Below are 22,950 nucleotides of genomic sequence, written 5' to 3'. Positions count from 1 at the left end.
GTCCAGCCCCCTGCCTTCACTAGCAGGACCAATTTTTGCTCCAGATCCCTAAGTGGCCCCCTCAAGGATTGAGCTCACAACCTTGGGTTTAGGAGGCCAATGCTGAAACCACTGAGCTATCCCTCCCCCCAGATCTTATAGACTCTATTATAGATCTTATAGACTCTATTTCCCCGTGTTAAGTATCCTCACAACCCCCCCTCTCTTGTGGCACTAGTCTTTTTGTTGTTTTCTAAGATGCAGATCTGTTTGTTCCTGCCCCTCTTCCTTGCTGAAGAATGGCCACTTGACAGGTGATTACCCATCAACATTGATGATACCTGGCTAGAGGCATCGGCTTGTCCTTCCTCTTTGAGAAACAGGTTTACCCGCTCCCCAGACTTGTCTGGTAAACACATTTCAGTCATGATTTCATCTTATGTTCATAACTTTATATATAATGTTGCTACATTCATTTCACCATGATATTATTTATCAGCAAGTTATTAGTTTTCAAATGATACCATACAAGGCATATTTTGTACATGGATTATTACAGTGGTGTGTAAGGTGGGAATACAGGAGTGCATTCCATCACAGAAGTATCGGAACAAAGAATGTAAGTCATATTTATGAGTTCATAGACTGTATCCTGGAAAGAACTGACTCTGAAAATAACTTAGAAGTCACAGTACGTCCCCATTTGTCTTTATCAGTTTGTTGTCTCTTTTCTTATACTCGGACTGTAAGATGCTTAGGAAGGGCTCTGGCTGGGGGTGTAGGCTCTGGGGTGGGGCTGGGGATGAGGAGTTTGGGTGCAGAAGGGTTCTCTGGGGCTACAGCGGGGAGAGAGGACTCCTCCAGCTTTCCCTCCCCGCGGCAGCTCCATGGCTGGGGCTGCAGGATAGTTGCCCCTTCCCCGGCCCCAGCAGGTCCAGGCTGGGGTTAGGTTCAGGACGGGGGAGGGGCGCCCTGGCCGTGCCTGGTGCCAGGCTAGGTGCAGCTGGGGGAGGGGCGCCCTTCCCCTAGCCGGTCCCCAGGTAGGTTCCCTGAGTGGCGCTAAATAAGCTGCTGTGCAGCTGCGCAGCTTACTAGGGAACTTAAGTCCTCGTGCAAAACTAAGGCTCAAAGGCTCTACTGTACTACTACTTCTAAAAATAATAAATAACAGAAGAGAACCAATTGAACATAAGCTCCCAGTGTGATGATGTAACTATAAGGGCAAATACACTCCTTGGATGTATAAACAGGCAAATATCAAGTAGGATTATGTAGGTGTATATGGCACTAATGATAACATTACTGGAATACTGTGTCCACTTCTGATGTCCAGTCTTTGGAAAGGATGTCGAAAAATTAGAAAGAGTTTAGAAAATGATTAGACGTCTGGTAAAACATGCCTAATAGTGAGACTTAAGACGCTCAATCTATTTAGTTTATCTATGAAAATCTTAAGAGGTGACTTGATTGTAGTATGTTGTAAGTACCTACATGGGGGAGAGTTTGGATAGCAAAAAACTCTTTAATCTAGCAGAAAAAGTCATAATGAGATGCACTGGTTGTAAACTGAAACTAGACAAATTCAGACTAAAAAAAGGTGCACATTTTTAACAGTGAAGGTAATTAACCACTGGAATAATTTACGTAGGGATATGGTGGATTATCAATCACTTGAAGTGCTTAAATCAAGAGTACAGATCTTTCTGAAAGATAAGATCTTGCTCATACTGTAGTTTTGGGCTTGATGTAGAAATTGAGTGAGGTTCTTTGTCCTGGGTTATATGCCACAGGTCAAACTAGATGATCAGTTATCCCTATGACTTTAAAATCTGTGAATTTATGGGTAGTTCTGCTGGTAAAAGAGGCTAAAAACCAGTAAAGGGACGAAGTTAAAATTGTTGGCAGAACCATAAATATGAATTTCCAAACATCCTAGAATGTTTTAAACTGCAGTCCTAATTTACAGTCTCTTAAACTATTATGGGTTTATATTCCTTTTTTAACTACAGCTTTTTAATAGTGTTGTTATTAGAGCCTTAACTCAAATCTTAACAATCTTGTCTGGGGTTATATTAATATTGTATAAAGGAGTTTACTCTGAATTTGCTTTGTGAAGCAATTTGCTCTTTGCTTGATTTTTAATTCCCTTCCTTCCTTTGTCCCTTCATTCACCAACTCTAGTGAATATTCCAGTGATTACTCGGACTGGACCGCAGATGCAGGAATTAATCTGCAGCCACCAAAGAAAATTCCTAAACTTAAAACCAAGAAAACAGAGAGCAGTTCAGAGGATGAAGAGGGGATTGAAAAACAGAAACAGAAGCAAATTAAAAAGGAAAGGAAAAAAGGGAATGAAGATAAAGATGGATCAACAACATCACCAAAGAAAAGGAAACCCAAAGAGAGAAAAAAAAAGGTTGGGTACATTTTATAGCTTATAGGACACTTATTCCTAGTATTACAAAAGGAAGTAAAAGGCATGAGTAGATTTGAACATGAGTTTATGCAAACCCAAAATACCTTCTAATAGTTTAAGAACACGTCTTAAATTTTATTTATGTAAATATCCATTATCACAGATGTTAATTGGCCATTGTAAAGTCTCCACATAATGTTTTTTCTTTGCCCGAATTGTTTCTGTAATGGTTATTTTTATTATGATCTAAATTGGAGGTGTTTCACTTCTTGAATATATTGGTATCTCTACAAGCAGGAGTATAATCTTTTCTGTGACTGACACACTTTATGACCACTTTATGGTGCCCGGGAAGATAAAGCAGTGTTGCTATCAACTGGGAGTATAGAGGCCTTGTAGAAAGGGGCTTAAGAAGCCTGGCAAGAAAATAGTATTAAGTGTGGATCCAGATATAAAATGTTGAAGATCAGTCTCAACAGGAGTCTGTGCTAGGGAGTGCAAGATATTAGGTGGCAGTCTCCTTGATCTCCAGCAACCTTGCATTAATCAGAATAATCTGCTACTATTGCTGATTTATCTAGGTATTTATATCACACTCCTCTTCTTGGCAGAAAAGCACCATCTATGATATGATTATTATCGAATGAGACCTTGACTTTGCATATGTTTGGGAAACTAGGCTGGATAACATTTTAACCAGTTCTTCTTCAAGTGATTGCTCATCTGTATTCCACAGTAGGTGTGCGTGCTCACCACGTGCACCGGTGCCGGAAATTTTTCCCCTAGCAGTACCTGGGGGGGGGAGTGCCCCCGCGACCCCTGGAGTGGTGCCTGCCTGGCACGGTATTAGGGGAGATGTGTGCTCCCCCCACCCTCAGTTCCTTCTTGCCACCAGTGAGGGTGCGTTGGAACTGCTCTGCTCCAGCTTTGCTGTAACTTGTCCCCAGAATTGTTCGTTCATTCAACGTTTACTTGTAGTTAGTTAGCTGTTTAGTTAGTTAGTGAGCCTGGGCCGGGGCATGCCCCATGCCCTGGGGTTTAAGTCATGCGGCTCTTGTAGGCATTGTATGCCAAGAAGTGACACACACGCAGACTGTTTACGCTGCTTGGGAGAAACCCATATCAGCGAAAGGTGCAAGATTTGCAAATTGTTTAAGCCTTGGACCAAAAGAGAAAGAGACATTAGACTCCAGGCCATCCTGATGGAGTTGATGCTGACCCCGACCCCGGCTCTCTGCTCCAAACCAGTACCTGGCACTGCGGCGTTGGTATGTGGCGACCCTCCGGTGCCATCGACCAGCCAGTACCTTTCCCCATCCACGGGGCATGCCAAGAGGGCCAGGAAGACTCCTTCTTCTCAGCGGCACTGAGGGAAGTCTGGGACAGATGCTAGGCCCGTGTCAGGCAGTTCTCGATCCCCACCGGGCCCTAGGCCTCCAACTCAAGTTGAGTGGAGTAGCCCGGCCCCTTTGGGACAGGTATGTCCGGACGCCGTCCATGCCAGAAGCCCTCCAGGAGGCACAGGATGTCATGTCCATGCTGGTGCCCGGAGCGCCGGTGATGTCAGCCCCGCACTCCAGAGGCAAGCCGCCACTGGGATCTCCATAGTCGCCTCCAGCCTGGTACCGGTCTCAGTTGAGGGAATGTTCCCGACGCTGATCACTACCCAGCAACCGCTCAAGGCAGAGTCCAGGTGGATTGCCCTTGACACCGACCAGTCTGGCTGGCTGGGTCCCGTCCGGCTGGGACTCGCAGCACCGCTTGTCCTCAAGGAGCGAATATCGACGGACCACAGGGGGTGTCGCTATCGGTCCTCGTCTCAGAGAGGGTACCGCAGTCGGACATGGCACGGTCGTCGACATCGTTCCCACTCAGACTCCTGCTCCAAGTCTCCACCAAGACATCAGAGCCTCGGGCGTCAATCACCGGCGTCTTGCCGTCACGGGTCCACCCGTCGAGGCCATTCGCGGAGCAGCTATTACCATCGGTACCAATCCTCTAGGTCGAGATCAGGGTCCCGTGGCCGTCTTAGATCCCAGCACCACCACTCCTCCCAGTTCAGAGACAGTAGCAGATCTTACACCAGCCCAGTCTCCATTTGTAGCAGTCCTTCGATGGGCCAGGCCAACCAACCTGGACAGCCGGCCCCGCCAGTGCCACAGAAGGTGCAGTGGCACCGAGCATCATGGCCAGCCCAATGGTACCAGTGGGCACCCTGGCCTCCGACGCAGCCCCTGGTGGGAGCTTGCTCGGTGGCCGGAGCTTTGGAAGCACTGTTGGCCCCCCTCTCCAGACCCCGAGAAAGAAGTCGGTTGGACATACATCCTCAGCACCATGCCCGGAGTCCAACCAGGTGGTGGACCCTCCGGTGCTGGCCGACACCCAGAGCGCCACACGGCCTCTTCGCCCCGCCTGGAGGAGGCGATTGCGGCCCCGCCCCCCTCCATCCCACAGGAGGACTTCAGGGCCCACCAAGAACTCTTAAAGAGGGTGGCAACAAGCCTACACCTCCAGGCAGAGAAGATGGAGGAGCCCTCAGACTCCCTGTTTAACGTATTGTCTCCATCGGCACCAGGTAGGATGGCCTTGGCTCTCCATGAAGCGGTGGCTAAGATTTCAAATGCCCTGTGGCAAATAGCGGCCTCATTGGTGCCCATCTCTAAAAAGGCGGAACGCAAGTACTTTGTACCTACTAAGCAGCATTAGTACTTGTATACCCACCCGGCACCCAACTCCCTGGTGGTCGAGTCGGTCAACCACAGGGAATGGCAGGGTCAGCCAGTCCCAACCCCAAAGAACAAAGACTCTTGGAGACTGGACTCTTTCGGAAGGAAAATGTATTCATCTTCGAGCTTCCAGTTACGAGTGGCGAACCATCAGGCTCTCCTGGGCCAGTACGAATTCAGTCTGTGAGGCTCTTTGCCTAAGTTTGAGGACTCCCTCCAGAGGCGATAGGAAGGGAGTTCAAGGTGCTAGTGGAGGAAGGGGCAGCGGCTGCTAGGGCGTCCCTGCAGGCAGCCTCGGATGCTGCGGACATGGCCGCACAATCAGTGGCCTCCGCGGTGTCCATGAGACGGGCGTCATGGCTCCTGCTCTGTGGGCTGTCCAGCGAGGCGCAGTCTTCCATGCAGGATCTCCCGTTTGACAGGAAAGCTCTGTTTGCGGAGGAAACAGATACAAGGCTGCATGGTATGAAAGACTACCGCACGACCCTCCGGACTCTGGGCCTCTATGTCCCAGCTCTGGCAAAATCTAAGTTCAAGCCGCAAGAAACTCCCGCCCAGGCCGCCCTCCAGAAGTACAAGGCCACCCATAAGAAGCAGCGGGACTATAAGAGACGCCTTCAGAGGCAGTCTCGGCCTGCCCCCCAGCCTAGGTCCTCCAAGGGCAAGCAAGCAGGGAAAAGGCGTTTTTGACGGGATGCTCAGGGGCACCCTGCCAGTCCTCATCAGGGATCCACCCCCAATAAAGCTTCCCTTCTCCAACCGGTTGTGTGCTTTCCTCCAGAATGGTTGCTTCTAACCTTGGACCGATGGCTCCTCAACACCATCTCCCGGGGTTACACCCTCAAGTTTACTTCCTACCTGCCCAATCATCCCCTGCCCCCGTCCCTCTTGGGGGACCCCTTGTACAAAGCTCTGCTCGAGCAGGAGGTGGGGTGGCTCCTAGGACTAGGAACGATAGAGGTGGTGCCTGAGGAGTTCATGGGCAAGAGGTATTACTCCCATTATTTCCTTATCCTGAAGGCCAAAGGGAGGCTCAGGCCCATCCTGGACCTCCGAGGCCTGAACCAGTACATGGTGATGCTCAAGTTCTGCCTGGTCTCCCTGGCCTCCATCATCCCCTCCCTGGATCCAGGGGACTGGTACGCTGCCCTCGATCTATGGGACACGTACTTCCACATCCACATATTTGAGGGGCATTTTGTGGTGGGACAGAATCACTACCAATTCACGGTCCTCCCGTTTGGTCTGTTCACTGGCCCCAGGGTGTTTACAAAATGCATGTCGGTGATAGCGGCCTACCTCAGACAGCGGGGGGTCCAGACATTTCCCTGTCTGGATGATTGGCTTGTCAAGGGCACCTCCCGCTCGCAGGTGAGGGATCGCATGGCGCTCCTCCTGTCCACGTACACTGCCTTGGGCCTGTTGGTGAACAACACCAAGTCCACGTTAGTCCCGGTCCAACGCATAGAGTTTATCGGGGTGCTCCAGGACGCAGTGTCGGCCAGGGCCTCTCTCCCGCCAGACAGATTTGAGACCCTGAAAGGTCTCATTGAGTCGGTCACAAGGTTCCCAGTCACAACTGCCAGGGTTTGCTTGCAACTCTGGGGTCACATGTCGGCGTGCACGTACATGGTCCATCACGCCAGACTCAGGATGAGGCCCCTCCAGCTCTGGTTGGCATCAAAGTTCTCCCAGGCCATGGACAGGATGGACACGGTCCTCACCATGCCGGACTCTGTGATCGCCTCCCTACGGTGGTGTTCCACCCCAAACAACATGCTCCAGGGGGTCTCGTTCAGGGACAGGGCCCCATCGTTGGAGCTGGTGTCTGATGCGTCGGCCCTGGGTTGGGGGGCCCATGTGGGGAACTTTCAGACCCGAGGCCTGTGGTCGGCTCAAGACCTGACCCTACATATAAACGTCAAGGAGCTCACGTCAGTGCGGCTGGCATGTATGGCCTTCCGCTTGCACCTGGAGGGCAAGGTAGTCAGGGTCCTCACGGACAACACAGCCTCAATGTTCTACATCAACAGGCAAGGTGGAGCCCGATCCTCTGCTGTGAAGCCTTCAGGCTGTGGGACTTCTGTATAGCCCACGACATCCACCTGAAGGCCTTCCACCTACCGGGTGCCTGGAAAGAGAGGACAGATTGCTTGATCGGGGACTTTTCCTCGCAACACGAGTGGTCCCTCCACCCGGAAGTGGCCCACCAGCTCTTCCGAAGGTGAGGAACTCCCCAGGTGGATCTATTCGCAACTTGGCAGAACCAGCGATGCTCCTGGTTCTGCTCCGGGAGGGTCTTGGGAGGGGCACTATCTCTTATGCCTTTCTCCTGTCTTGGTCAGGCTGGCTTCTCTACACCTTTCCCTCTTATCAGCAGGGTCCTGGAGAACATAAAGTCAGACAAGGCCCGGGTCCTCCTGATTGCCCCGGCGTGACCCAGGCAGCATTGGTATGGAACCCTTACGGGCCTGACGGTAGCTCCGCTGTGGCCATTGCTCTCAGGACCAGGGCCGCCTTCTCCATCCCAACCTAGCGGCTCTTCACCTCACGGTGTGGCTGCTCAGTGGTTAGGTGGAGAGGATAGGACGTGCTCAGAGCAGGTTCAGCACGTCCTTCTCAAAAGTAGACAGCCCTCCACTTGCCGCACTTATTTGGCAAAGTGGTCCCGGTTTTCTAGGTGGGCGGTGGACCAGGGTGTCTCCCCGGTGACGATGCCAATCCAGCTTATCCTTGATTACCTCCTCCATCTGAGGGCCCAGGGCCTGGCTCCCTCGTCAGTCAAGGTGCACTTGGCAGCCATATTGGCCTTCCATCCACCAGTGCAAGGGCACATGGTATTTTCCCATGCTATGACTTGCTGGTTCCTTAAGGGTTTGGACCATCTTTTTCCATATTCTAGACCCCTGGTCCCACAGTGGGACCTAACCCTGGTGTTGGCTCGTCTCACGGGGCCCCTGTTTGAACCACTGGCCACATGCTCCTGGTCTTGCCTCTCATGGAAGATGGCCTTCCTGATTGCAATCACGTCAGCCAGGTGAGTCTCGGAGCTCAGGGCCCTGACCTCCAAGCCGCCGTACACGGTCTTTCATAAGGACAAGGTCCAGCTCCGCCCACACCCCGCGTTCTTCCCAAAGGTGGTCTCCGCCTACCACGTGGGTCAGGATATTTTTCTACCAGTCCTCTGCCCCAAGCCTAATGCATCCAATATGGAGCGCCATCTCCACACGCTCGATATGCGGCAGGCTCTGGCTTTCTACCTCGAGTGGACTAAGCCGTTGAGAAAGTCCTTGCAACTGTTCGTCACCTTGGCTGAGCGTGCGAGGGGCCAGCCGATTTCTGCTCAGCGGCTTTCCAATTGGGTCACTTGTGCATCTGTTCCTGTTCTGAGCTGGCGGGTGTCACCCCACACCCACTGTGAGGGCACACTCGACTTGGGCGCAGGCCTCATTGGCTGCCTTTGTGGCCCACATCCCCATCCAGGACATTTGTAGGCCCGCCACGTGGTCTTCGTTTCACACATTCACCTCGCACTATGAGATCGTCCCCCAGACCAGGGATGATGCCAGGTTCGGCAGGGCTGTCCTCCATCCTGGGAACTTGTGAACTCCTACCCACCTCCAACAGATATAGCTTGGAATCACCTATTGTGGAATAGACATGATCAATCACTTGAAAAAGAAAAGGCAGTTACCTTTTCCGTAACTGGTGTTCTTTGAGATGTTGCTCATGTCTATTCCACATCCCACCCTCCTTCCCCTCTGTCTGAGTTGTCTGGCAAGAAAGAACTGAGGGTGGGGGGAGCACTCAGCTCCCCATATACCGCGCCAGGCAGGCGCCACTCCAGTGGTTGCGGGGGCGCTTCCCCCCATGAGTACTACTAGGGGAAAAACTTCTGGCACCAGTGCACGTGGCGAGCACGCACACCTATTGTGGAATAGACATGAGCAATACATCTTGAAGAACACCAGTTACGGAAAAGGTAGCTGTCTTTTATCTCCTGTTGGGTATTCAGTTCAGAATGAATCAAAGGAGGGATAGAGAGATATAGCCACAAGTGTTACATCTGGCTGGATGCAGGAGGGCTTCCATTCCAAAAGTATGTCCATCTGGTGTGTGACTCTTGGATGGAGTTAAGATAGGACTTGTGCTGCTGTATAAATTACCCCATTGCATCTCTGAGTTCTTCGTTGAGCTGACTGAGTTCCTCTCTACAGTGATGGTGGAGTTGTCAGAATATTTTTTCTGGATGACTAGTTTTCATATGGGTAATGACTTTTCTCTGTTAGTGCAAGATTTCAGGACTTCTGTGATTATGGGATTCTTAAGTGGCTTCTGGCATATATATGGCTGGTCACCTTCTGGATCAGAGTTTTGGGCTGAGATTAAAGCAGGGGAGTAATGGCTATAGATTTGTCATAGACTAAACATTCTTCCATTTTGGGGGAAAGGGCATGTTTTATAGGTCACTCTTTAAATGTTAACAGAATCAGTTCAGCTTTCTGACTGGAGAATACACTAAATAAGAGAGAACACTACACTGAGGGTTTGGTATAACACTGGAATTGGTTTTTCTCGTCAGCTCTTGGTTCAGTGGCCCTTTTCTCACCCTCTTTCCTGGCTTCATTCTCACAAGTTACCATGATGTATAGAAAATCTGTTACAAATGAAAAGGGTAAAGGACTAGTAGTGAGTGGTACTGTTCTGAATCTACTGTGGTATAAAAGTATTTCTAATCCTGAACAATTGTTCAGGAGATGAGGAAATCCTCATTTCCACTGTAGTTTCTGTGAAGTTAAAGTTACAGGTCAATGGAACTGTTGCAGGGGTGAGCAGACTTGTTAATTCAGGTGCTGTCATCTTGATTAGAGTCGAGCATTTTGCACTATGAGGATTTTCACACTGGTTAGAAAATATCACTTGGACAACTCAGTCAGTATCTGCATTGGAATCATACATATCAAGTTGGGGATGAGAGACAAATGAAACTATTCTTCTCTGCTTGAATTTCAGACACTATAGTTTACTGAGATTCTGTTGGATGTTGAGTCCAAAACCCAGGTTATCGATTGATATTTCTTGTCTGATGCAGGCTAGTAAAAGATGGAATGAATTATGATGCCCATTATTGGAGGAGATTGTCAGTGTCTCGTTGGAGGGGAAAGAGCTAGCATGTCTTATAAAAGCTAATGTTAGAATCATTTTTAAGAAACCATCTCCCAACAAGGCCAGTCTCTCCAATTATTTTCCATCTCCCTTTAAGAAGAGAAAGGATTGTTAAGGATACATGGCTGATTTCACTGTTCGCTTTATCTTTGCTGATTTTTCAATTAATCCATGCAGACAGGGGCAGATTAATCCAGGCATATATTGCATCCAGGCAGATTCTTAGGCATGTTGACCTGCCTTTGATACTGTTTCCTGCATGTTGTGAAACCTAGCAGCAATAGATGGAGTTGCTTGAGTGGCTCTAATTCTTGGTTTTGAGGTCTCAGAAGGTAGTATTCATTATCTGACCCAAGAGCTCTCTCATAATTTGTGTAGGTACGTGTGTGTGTGTGTGTCTCTCTCTCTCTCTCTCTCACACTCACACACTCTCTCTCTCTCTCTCTGTTCATTGTGAGTAGAGACCCTTACGAGGAATTGGGTAAGTGGAGTGCGCAGTGCTGCTTTATATACAGAAAAAACGAAACTCTGCCTCCATTTTATCAGATCAGGTTATGGATCTGTGATTTACCCAGTCTAGATAAAATCTGGGGCTTGGATGAGAATTAACTTGGCTAGGACGTGACCCAAATAAGACAATGAGGGTACATCTACGTGGCACAGCAGCAAGTCTCAGAGCTTAGGCCTACAGACTTGGGCTTGAGCTATGGCACCAAAAATAGCTATGTAGAAGCCACCCCCCTAGGCTTTGGAGCCCAAGCTCCAGCTTGAGTCTGAACCTCTACTATTCTAAGTGCTGTATCGCGAACCTGAGTCTGTAGAGCCAGGTGCTGGGACTCTCTGCCACAGGTTTCTGCTTGCGATGTAGACATATGTAGAGAAACTAAAATCTATATTTGTGCATGTATAGTTTATTCAAGAAGTGGCTAACAGCAGGGCATATTTATTGAGGTGTCCTAACCTCTGGAATTTACTCGTTTTCATCACCATCTTTTGTTTCACAAAGCCTGGTTTTGTTAACTCTCAGGACCTGCTGCAAGACCTATATTTTCTCTCAAACTTTCTCTGTGTGGGTTAGAGTAAACTGGATTACATTTTCATATTTGATAGTAGGTTGAAAGGATCCTTATGTGACTATTGTTCTAATGCATGTGTTAGTATAAATAACTTCAAGTGCATGGGCTTTATCAGATAAGTGCTTTTTTGAACATTAATCTTCGATTATGGTCACTGTGTATCTTAATCTGGGTGCATGTTCAACTGGATTTTTTTTAATATATATATATTTTTTTATTCAATAGCAATGTCCATTGAGGCCACGTATGCACTCTATGTTGCCTTTTGCTCTCGTATGAGGGCAAAAATGGCGGGGCACCTATGACCTTCTCTCAGTTCTGTCTTGCTGTCCTTGGCATCAAGAAGGAGTCTAGCTGGCGTCCAACCCACTAGACTTAGCTTCAGCGAAATATCTCATAATCTTATTCAGACCTTCTGTGGTTCTTCAGTACCATGTTTATTCTTTTATTTTTATTACCCTAGTCTGTTGTAAGGCTTGTCATGCTGAAAGCTGTTTGCAGACTCCCCTGAACAATGCTCCCTCTCATGTACAGACCCTCGTAAACAGGTACTTATAATAGTGGGCTCAAAACCCACAGGCTTCAAACTTATCTATCTTATGATGGGATAATTACATTACAAGACATACATAGCAGATGCCTGTTCTGCTTGGGAGAGTCTTGCCTTCTAAGCAGATTCTTGGTCTGCTGCTCCTTCTCTGCAAGAACCCAGAAGTAGAGGGATATGAGGCTGAAACTCCACCTTCTGGAGAAATCTATGAGAGTGGCATCTGATCCAGAAGAGCCGATCTTGAAGACCTCTGCAGAGGAAGTGGCACAGAAGCCACACCCCAGTGTTGACATCAGCATTGGTGCCACCCCCAGCACTGAAACCATTGACAGCCCCGATGTTGAAGCAGGGTGCTAAAAACACTGGGGCAAGAGCTCAAAAAGGTACCCCAGCACCTCCTGAGGCTATTGTGGAGACCATCTTTTCAAGCTTTGGAGCTGCAGCTTCACTAGCAGAACCTCAATTGCTGAAATACAGAGAGGAACGAGATCCAAAGGCCAAAGATCCCTCTCACTGCTAGATTTCACAACACTGTGGTAAACAGCGTCAAAGGGAGGTCAATATACATAAGAATCTGACAGGATGCAATAATTGATCAATATCATCTAACAATCAGCATCCAACCACAGATGAGACTGTAATCTCCACCTGAATACCAGCACTGGAAAATTTCAGGGCCTATCAGGAGCTGCTGGTGAAGATTGCAGACACCTGGGACATTGAGCCTGTGGTCATCTGCGAGAAGACTCACAAGCTATTTAAAGTTTAATCAGCCATTGGTCTCTCCAAGATTGCTCCTCCCCATAAATGTAGACCACCTAGATCTGGCAAGAACTTTTGTGGCAAACACGAGCCACTATAAGGCCCACAAAGCATGCTGAAAAACAGTACCAGGGTGACTTTGATTTAAATCAAATTAATTTAAATCACTAGCCAGGAAAACTCGATTTGATCATGGATTTCTACATAAAAATGCATTCTTGTTGGTTGTTATAACCTTAATACATAATCTTCACAACTCAGAGATAGATGCAGGTTTCATTTTTAGAAGGTACACACTATATGTTTTTAAAGTGATTTATTTTGAAAACGTTTCAGATTAGTTTTACAGCTATATGAGAAAATGAATGATTGGTTATTTCATTTACCAAAACAATTGAAGCAGATATTTATGAAGTCATTAGTTAATCAATTCAACAGGTTAATTATTAATATTTGGAGGATTTTCTTGCCATGCTGTATTAGGAGGAGAACATCACCAGACAGACATTTTAATTGTTTTATTTAACTAAAACAACAACGTTATGTAGTCTGGATTTTTTTCTTCAACAGCAAACATAATATTTTAACAAAACATATGAATTTTTGAATTTAGTTAAACATTCAGGTGTTTTAAAATCAGGTTTGTTTTTGTTAAAATTGTTTTTAACTAAAATAGTTAAATGAAATATTAAAAAAAACACAAAAATTAAATCAACTATGTCAGCAAGGTCAACATGAGAAACTTAAAATATTGGCTTCTGCAGCTAACTCAGTCGTCTTCACCTTCATTTTCCTGTTTGTTCATAATCCGGAAAAGAAAACCAAGCTTTCCTGCTTTTTCAGGTCCCAAACAGTTTCTCAATTTGGAATGAATTAGTCCAAAGGAAGAAAATATTCTTTCTACACCGGCAGAAGAAGCTATTCCTGTTAAGTCAGATTATCACTTCAACAGTCTCTGAATCCAAGTGCTTTAAGTGACTTCCACCAGTTCACTGGTGTGACTTTCTTTAAAACATCATCAGCAAATGTATTTTTTTTGAGTGGTTCACACTTAGCTCTGAAGTTTATTATAGTTGGCATTATGGCGGGATGATTGCTGGATGTCCATGTCATAGCCAACTCCTCTTCTTCATCAGTTAAGGTTTGACCCTGGTACCAAGTATTGAGAATATTTGCCAGAAAATGAGCTGGAGATAGTGCTTGTCCCATTCGTTTTTTTAATGCTTGTAATTTAACTCATTGCATTTTTCTCTTAACACAGACACATGGAGTACCTGTGTTACAACATGGGGCGTCAGCGCTCCTCGACCTCGGCCCCACTCTGCCATAATGACCTGTCAGCATAATTGAGAGGATCATCGAGAGCTGCATAAGAACCAGTCCACAGAGCATGACCTTGGAAAGCTGCCTTGCCCCTCCACTGGCCATGGTCTTGTTATAACATCAGACAGATGGGTGCTGGAGATCATAGCCCATGGCTACCGTATCCAATCCTATTTGTCTGTCCCCTACCCACTCCCCTTCCTTGTCCCTCTTCAGGGACCCTTTTCATGAGAGCCTATTGCAAATTTAAGTGACCTTATGGCTTTGTCTAGGAGCCATAGTGGAAGTTCCTATAACTAGGCTGCTGGTGTACTGAGACCACAGCTTATTGTGCTGACCCATACTGAACCTCATTGGGCTTATTGTTTCCTTGTACTCACTTGCCAGTCTGTGTATTGGTCTGCTGTCTCTTTGATTTGTGAGCTGTTTCAGGCAGGGCCTGTCCTTTTTTTGTTCTGCACTTGTATAGCACCTAGCACTGTAAGGTCCTGATCCATGATTGGGGCTTTTAAATGCTATGATGATAATGAAATAATAATAATACAGAGAAAGATTCTTCTGCTCCTAGTATTTCCTTGTTCTGAAGAAGAAAAAAGGAGTTCTTTGTCCTATTCTGTTCATAAGGAGATTCAACAGACATACATATGGTCTCAGGTTCTACTCTTGGGAGAATTCTGCAGCAAAAATAAAAATTCTGCATATTTTATTTGTCAAAATAATGCAGTATAATCACTCCCATTTCATTTTATTTTTGGTAATTTATTTAAACTACCATACAGAAAAAAAATCACAATAACTGTTCAGCATTTCCTAAACACATAAAAGTTAAGTTACGAATACTTGGTAAACCTGCATTCCAGTTATAATCCTGGGTTTTCATTTATATGACATTACTTTTAGTTTGGTGTTCTATAAAGTAGAACGTTGCTTTAAATTGCTCAGACTTTCACACAGGAAAGTCGCACAGTTTTGCTAATCATTGTCCGACATTTTTTTTTAATGGGATAAGTAAAACAGATCCTGAGCTGTAATCTAACTCCATTGTGCCTCTTTGGCACAGGAAAAAAAGGGAGAAAGCACACACACTTTCCTAGCTGAGAATGGGAACCATTAACTAACAATGGGAACATTAGCAGCCTGCCTGTTTAGTTTTTCAGGAGTAAAGTTCAGGGGGGAATGCTTGCTTCTGTCAAGTTCATAACTGGTTTGCAGTTATCAGCTTCCAGCCTACAGAAAATACCTAAGATTCCCAGTGGGCCTTACCATTACCCATACAGGGTTTTGCTTTTCAGGTTCTCTCTGATGCTGACTGTTAACCAAGTTTCTGGCCATAGTAATGACTTACCTAAGGAAGGAGGAAATCCCTGTCTAAATGACTGGCTGATCAGAGGCTGAGGATAGTGTATATCCCATCCACCCACCTTATGACCAAACAAGTCACAGTCTCCCTCTCCCCCCCTCCTCCCCTCCCAAAAAAAAGCGCTGCAGGAACTCAAGTGATGGCTATATCCTTTGAATGTCTGAAAAGGGATACTCTTCTTGTTCCCCTTCCCAGTGATGATGCTGGAGAGGTGCATCAGGGACAGACTGGGGTGCCCACTGGAACCATCTGAAAATGCAAGGTTCAGGGTCTCAAGATGATCTACAACTTCACATGAACAACTTGGAACTGAGAGCTATCAGACTGGCTTATATGGCGTTCCTTCTCATCCTCTGAAACACCCACAGTGCGGATTGTGACAGGCAACATGTTGGCAATGCACTAAACAAACAGGGAGGTGCTTGATCATCTCCTCTCTGCCTGGAGGTGATCAAGTTCCAAGAACAGTCCCATTGGCAAGGAGTGACTCTGATAGCTCTGTACCTACCAGGGCTCAGCAATGACCTGGCTGACTTTCTAGGCAGGAATGTGGTAACCAGCCACAACTGGTCACCGTGGAAATATTTTGCTGATGGGAACGCCCACCATAGACCTCTTCACCTTGGCAGATATTGCCAAATACAGGGATTTCTGCTCCATGGGCAGTGTGAGCCCCAGCTCCCTTTCTAGCACCTTTGTATTTCAATGGTCTTGAGGACTGCTGTATGCCTTCTCACTGATCACTCTGATCCCTAAGAGCATGTCCAAGATCAAATGGGACAAAGCTACAGTCATCATGATATTGCCCTGCTGGCTGAGAAGATTTTGGCTGTTGGATCTCCTGCATTTGTCTAGCCTGCCCCCCATCCCCAATATGACTTCCCACCTGCCTGGAAATGCTGTCTCAGAACTAAGGACAAATATTACATCTGGACCCATGGCTGTGCTTGGTGGCCTGAATGTTGGCTTATTGAGCATGACAGACAAAGACTGCTCCCTACAGGTCCAGAAGATCCTTTTACAGAATGGCAAAGATTTTCCAAATGAGAAGCTCAAAACAACGTGAATCCAACTCAGAACCTATACCAAAGATTCTGGACTATATGCGGCTTCTGAAATAAGCTGAACTAGCCTTTATCTTCCTTAAAATTCATCTGGAAGTCATATCAGCATGTCTCGCTCTGATACAGTCATACTCAGTCTTTTCATACCCTACAGCGTTGAGGTTCCTCAAGGACCTTCTCCCTACCTGCCCTCCAACTAAGGACTCTACTCCAATATTGTAGTGTAGTAAAGCCTGGAGTTGCCATTTGTGCCATCAGCAGAATGTTCATTATACCACCTCACTATCAAGATAGTCTTTCTGATCACATCAGCATGTAGAGTCAGTGAACTGCAAGCTCTCGTGGGTGGACTGCAATATATATCCTTCCACAGGAACGAAGTGGTGATGGAACCAGAACCTAAATTCATCCGCAAAGTGGTCTCAGAAGTCACCTAAGCCAGTCTGTCACCTTACCATTCTTCTCAAAGCCACACTCATCACCAGGAGAAAAGAAGCTTTATATTCTGGATGTTAGTGGGGCCCTGCTATATGACATAAACAAGACTTTCAGATTTTCTCCCTGGCTCTTTGTGGCCATATCCAATATATCAAAAGGCCAAGCCATCTCACCCCTGAGAATCTCAAAGAGAATTATTTAGTGCATTTCTACCTACTTACTATCTGTTGTATGGCAAGACTCTCCCTGCAAAAGCTCCACCTGGGGTGCAGACAGCATCTTCAGCCTGCTTTAGAACTATACAGATAGCTGAGATCTGTAAGGTAGCCACATGGAGCAACTCAATGACCTTTGTGAAATGCTGTGCATTTGACATGGCTGCCAGAGTAGATGTCGCATATGGAAGAGCAGTACTTCAATCCATGTGTGATTAATACAACTGAGATTCTTCACTCGCATCCAGGGAGGATTCTTCTTGCCTGTCACCTAGAGTGGGACTTATACTAACACGTATTCGAACAAGTACAGTTATTTACCCTACGATAATTGAGGTTCTTCAAGCTGTTGTAGTCCCATGACCCACCTTCCATCCTTGTTTTTCAAAGTCCTCAGCTACCCAGGCTTTAAATTGTGAGAGAACTGAGGGGAGGGTCATAGCCACTCCACCCTTTATGCCCTAGTATGGGAGGCTCCGCTGAACGTTATTTGTAAAATAAAAAAAATGAAACATTCAGTCTCCCAATGCATGAGTGAGTAACTGAACTTCCTAATGTGTATATATTATAGACAGGGTTGGTTGCAGTGTGTATTATTCTGGCAGCCTTTTCTTTGAGAAGCTCTAACACCTCCATATTTTGAAGTAGGCACTTGAAATTGGCAGGTGGAGTGGTATATGTGTCAGAGATGTGTTTTTTTGCTATTCCCATGAAAATTTGTCCTAATTTGGCCATGCTTAGTAAAGACTTGCTAGAGCTTCACCTTTAAACTCTCCAAAGATCAGTCAGCACTGGATCTTTAATAATGTTCTTTTAACAAGGTTTTTTTGTGTACAATAAAATATAGAATTTAGGAAATTTCAATTGCTTCTCTCTCAACTCTCAAAACTTGTCACATGGCTGGATGCTAATAAATTCATACTTTATGTACATTAGTCAAATGTTATTTGGGTAAAAGAAAGTATTAAATTCAAGTTTCATTGTTTTGATTATAAAGTCTCATTTTGTAGCTCCACTATTAAATTAGCCTAAACTTTTCAATAACATTTCTAATCTGGTCATGTCATTTATTTTCCTTTTTATGATAAAAATCATTTTCAAAAAATTCTAGTTGAGACTTTGACAAAATGATGTATTTTGGGAACAAATTGTGAGTTTGGGTAAAAGGTGAATTATTGTTGTTAATATATTATTGTGTGCATTTTCTTTAGAGGTTGGCTGTGGGAGTTTTGGCAGAAAATGGCTTGACGTTGGAAGAATGGCTGCCTTCAGCATGGATTACAGATACTATTCCTCGCCGGTGTCCGTTTGTGCCACAAATGGGTGATGAGGTATTTTTGTTTTTCTCAAGATTCTTGCATTCCGTTTCCAGTTTTTCAACTTTTTTACATAACCTTTTTAGAAATGCATGTAATTATTTTTCATCATTATTTTTCTGAACATTTTGGATTGATTAAAACTCCCTTTAAAGCTTAATTTTAATCAAGCCAAAATTATTTTCCTTCAGAATGAAAATTTCTCTGTAAGCACATTCTACACTGCCTCTGCGCCCCTCAAAATCTTCTAAATGCTATGTCACATTTGGGCCATCCCTTTTCTTTTTCCACAGTATTGTGATAGTTTTTTATTGCACTGTATTTCTTCTGTGCCTTTCCTCACCTCTGTTACTTCAATGGGGTATATGCCCCATATACTAAAGCAAGAAGTAAAGCAGGAAGAACTGGAAATACTAGTTAATACACACAACTATGACATAGCTGGCATCACAGAGACTTGGTGGGATTATTGGTATAGAAAGGTACAGCTTGCTCAGGTAGGAGGAAAAGGGAGGAGGTATTGCCTTATGTATCAAGAATGTATAAACTTGGACTGAGGTTGAGATAGAAATAGGAGACAGACTTGCTGAAAGTCTCTGGGTAAGGCTAAAAGGGGTAAAAAAAAAAAAAGGGTGATGTCATGGTAGGGGTCTACTACATCTAACCAGGAAGAAGAGGTGGATGAGGTTTTTTTTAAATAACTAACAAAATCACCCAAAGCACAGGACTTGGTGGTGATGGGGAACTTCAGCTACCCAGACATCTGTTGGGAAAGTAACACAGCAGGGCACAGATTATCCAATAAGTTCTTGGAATGTATTGGAGACCATTTTTTTATTTTAGAAGATGGAGAAAGCTTCTAGGGGAGAAGCTGTTCTAGATTTAATTTTGACAAATAGGAACTGGTTAAGAATTTGAAAGTGGATCATGAAATGATAGAGTTCATGATTCTAAGGACTGGCACAATAAAGATAATGGATTTCAAGAAGGCAGACTTTAGCAAACTCAGGAAGTTGGTAGGTAAGATCCCATGGGAAGCAAGTCTACGGGGAAAGACAGTTCAAGACAGTTGGCAGTCTGTCAAAGAGACATTATTAGGGCACAAGAGCAAACTATCCATTGTGTGGGAAAGATAGGAAGTATGACAAGAGACAACCCTGTCTTAACCAGGAGATCTTCAGTGATCTCAAACTGAAAAAAGTCCTCCAAAAAGTGGAAACTAGGTCAAATTACAAAGGATGAATGTAAACAAATTATACAAGTATAAAAGGACAAAATTAGAAAGGCTAAGGCACAAAACGAGATCAGACTAGCTGGAGATGTAAAGAATAACAAGAAAACATTCTACAAATACATTAGAAGTAGGAGGAGGACTAAGGACAGGGTAAGCCCATTACTCAATGGGGGACAGGGGGAGAAGAGAACAATAACAGAACATGTGGAAATGGCAGAAGTTCTAAATGACCTTTTTGTTTCAATTTTCACCAAACAGGATAGTAACAATTAGATCTCTCAAATAGTGAATACCAGTGAAAATGAGGTAGGATCAGAGGCTAAAATAGGAAAAGAACAAGTTAAAAATTACTTAGACAAATGTCTTCGTCACCAGGTCTTGATGAATAAATCCTAGAATACTCAAGGAGCTGACTGAGGAGATATCTGAGCCATTAGCAATTATCTTCGAAAAGTCATGGAAGATGGGGTACATTCCAGAATATTGGAAAAGGGCATATAGTGCCAATCTATCAAAAGGGAATTAAGGACAACCTGGGGAATTACAGACCAGTCATCTTAGCTTCAGTACCCAGAAAGATAATGGAGCAAATAAGTAAGCAATCAATTTGCAAACACCTAGAAGATAAGAAGGTGATGACAAATCCATGATGACTGGTACTTAAGAGAAAATCCTGTCAAACCAGCCTAAGAGCTATCTTTGACAGGGTAACAAGCTTTGTAGATGGAGGGAAGTGGTAGATATCGTATATCTTGACTTTAGTAAGGCTTTTGATACTGTCTCGCATGACCTTCTCATAAACAAACTAGGGAGATGCAAGCTAGATGGAGCTACTATAAGGTGGGTGCAGAACTGGTTGGAAAACCGTTCCCAGAGAGTGGTTACTAGTGGTTCACAGTCAAGCCGGAAGGGCATATCAAGGGTCCCATAGGCATCAGTTTGGGTCCAGTTTTGTTGAATATCTTCATCAGATGATTTAGATAATGGCATAGAGAGTACACTTACATAGTTTGCAGATGATACCAAGCTGAGAGGAGTTGCAAATGCTTTAGAGAATAGGATTAAATTTGAAAATGATCTGGACAAACTGGAGAAATGGTCTAAGGTCAATAGGATGAAATTCAGTAAAGACAAATGCAATTTATTCCACTTAGGAAGAACAATCAGTTGCACACATACAAAATGGGAAATGACTGACTAGGAAGCAGTACTGCAGTAAGGTATCAGGGGGTAATGGATCACAAGCTAAATATGAGTGAACAGTGTAATACTGTTGCAAAAAAGCAAATGTCATTCTGGCGTGGAGTATTGTAAGCAAGACACGAGAAGTAATTCTTCCACTGTACTCCATGCTGATTAGGCCTCAACTGGAGTAGTGTCCAGTTCTGGGTGCCGCACTTCAGGACAGATGTGGACAAATTGGAGAAAGTCCAGAGAAGAGCAACTAAAATGATTAAAGATCTAGAAAACATGACCTATGAATGAAGATTGAATAAATTGGGTTGTATAGTCTGGAGAAGAGAAGACTGAGAGGGGACGTGATAAGTTTTCAAATACATAAAATGTTGTTACAAGGAGGAGGGAGAAAAAATGTTCTCCTTAATCTCTGAGGATAGGACAAGAAGCAATGGGCTTAAATTACAGCAAGGGAGGTTTAGATTGGACATTGGGAAAAACTTCCTAACTATCAGGGTGGTTAAGCACTGGAATAAATTACCCAGGAAGATTGTGGAATCTCCATTATTGGAGATTTGTAGACAAAAACTTGTCAGGAATGGTCTAGATAATGCTTAGTCCTGCCATAAATTCAGGGGACTGGACTAGATGACCTCTTGAGGTCCCTTCCAGTCCTACATTTCTATGATTCTGTGATTCAATAGTTCAAATAAAAAAGAGACATATAAAACAGTTTTTTTTAAATTTATAAAATGTGCCAAGTACAATGTATTGGGTGTATGAACAATACTTAATATAATATATGGCTTGAAAATCCAAGTCAAAAGCAAAATTTTATGTACCCTGTCTTCCACAATCAATGACAAACAAATTCACCCCTCAGGAAAAAGCCAGAGGAAGTAGTTGGGCCATACACTATAAAATATGCGTGGGCCTGAATCTTCAAAGAGCTAAGCATTTCTGGAGAGGTGTTAAGTACCTACAGTGCTGAACTGAGTTCCCACATAGATCATCAACTTCAGCTTCCATTGAAAGCCTCTATGGAGGTGCTCTGCTCCTCACAGAATCAAATCCAAGATGAACTAATCTGGTCAGTGGTGCCATCTAGGTATTGTAAGGTTGTCAGCAATATGCATGTGCCATTCTCCCTTAAGAGTCTTTAGCATCCTACTAGTATTGACATGTTTCACAGAAATCTCACATTTGGCCAGGCAAAGCAGATGTTGCACTGTATACAGGGAATACTTAGGTATGCTGTCATCTGTCTGTTGTTCAGAAGAACCTTGACATTAATGAACTTGACAATTGCCACTTAATCTGTACCTGGAAACATGGGAATTGTTGCACCAAAAGAGATGTACCAGTAATACATCTAGTCCAGAATCATATCACTGACAGTGGTTGTTCCCATATGTGTCCGAGAGTATGCAAGAAATTCCACAACTAGATAATTATTTTATTATAAGCACGGCTGGTAACATCACCTATTATTAGGGTTGCTCAACGCTTCCCTAAGGCCCTATTTTCTGTTTCTTATGACTTTGATGATAATTGTTTGTGCTGAAATTTTCCATACTGGGTGTCTGCCTTAGGCTGTATTTTTGGGAAAATTTCAGCCAAAACAGTTTAGGATGTGTCTGCACTGCAGTGCAAGCTTGGGTTCATATCCACCTTTCATCTACACGTAATTATGTCTGACTCAGGGCAGCAGGCCCTCCATGCGCAGGCCCCAGGACCCCATCAGTATGGGGAGACATTTGAGCCTGAGTCCCACAGGCTCAAATTTTGGAGTGTGGATGTATCTCTGGCCCTTTCCTCCCATACTGGGACCTGAGAGTCCACCAGTGCTGTCCCACAATCCCATGGGATGGTGTCTTTCGTCCTTTCTATCCCAAGACAGGCCAGTTGACTCCCAAGAAATGGAAATGCTTTCTCTGGTTCTGGTACAGCTGCTCAGAATTTAGCCCTTCCTTTTTACTCATAGACTTTAAGGTCAGAAGGGACCATTAGGATCATCTAGTCTGACCTCCTGCACAATGCAGGCCATACAATCTCACCCATCCACTTCTATAACAAACGCCTAACCTATGTCTGAGTTATTGAAGTCCTCAAATTGTGGTTTGAAGACCTCAAGCTGCAGAGAATCCTC

The 22,950-nt window shown here is 44.9% G+C and overlaps 1 protein-coding gene across 1 annotated transcript in view; it reads left to right on the top strand.

The window, feature by feature from the left end:
• The window catches only part of LOC123365963 (pleckstrin homology domain interacting protein), a 357,662-nt gene that overhangs the window by 276,200 nt on the left and 58,512 nt on the right, over positions 1 to 22,950 (top strand). The window contains exons 23-24 of the mRNA XM_045009003.1: positions 2,161 to 2,395; positions 18,287 to 18,406. Coding sequence (XP_044864938.1) covers positions 2,161 to 2,395; positions 18,287 to 18,406 — 355 coding nt within the window. The remainder of the gene's footprint in view (positions 1 to 2,160; positions 2,396 to 18,286; positions 18,407 to 22,950) is intronic.

This window comes from Mauremys mutica, chromosome 3 (assembly GCF_020497125.1).
Source record: "Mauremys mutica isolate MM-2020 ecotype Southern chromosome 3, ASM2049712v1, whole genome shotgun sequence".
Classification (NCBI taxonomy): domain Eukaryota; kingdom Metazoa; phylum Chordata; order Testudines; family Geoemydidae; genus Mauremys; species Mauremys mutica.
This window is presented reverse-complemented; position numbering and strand designations above follow the sequence as displayed.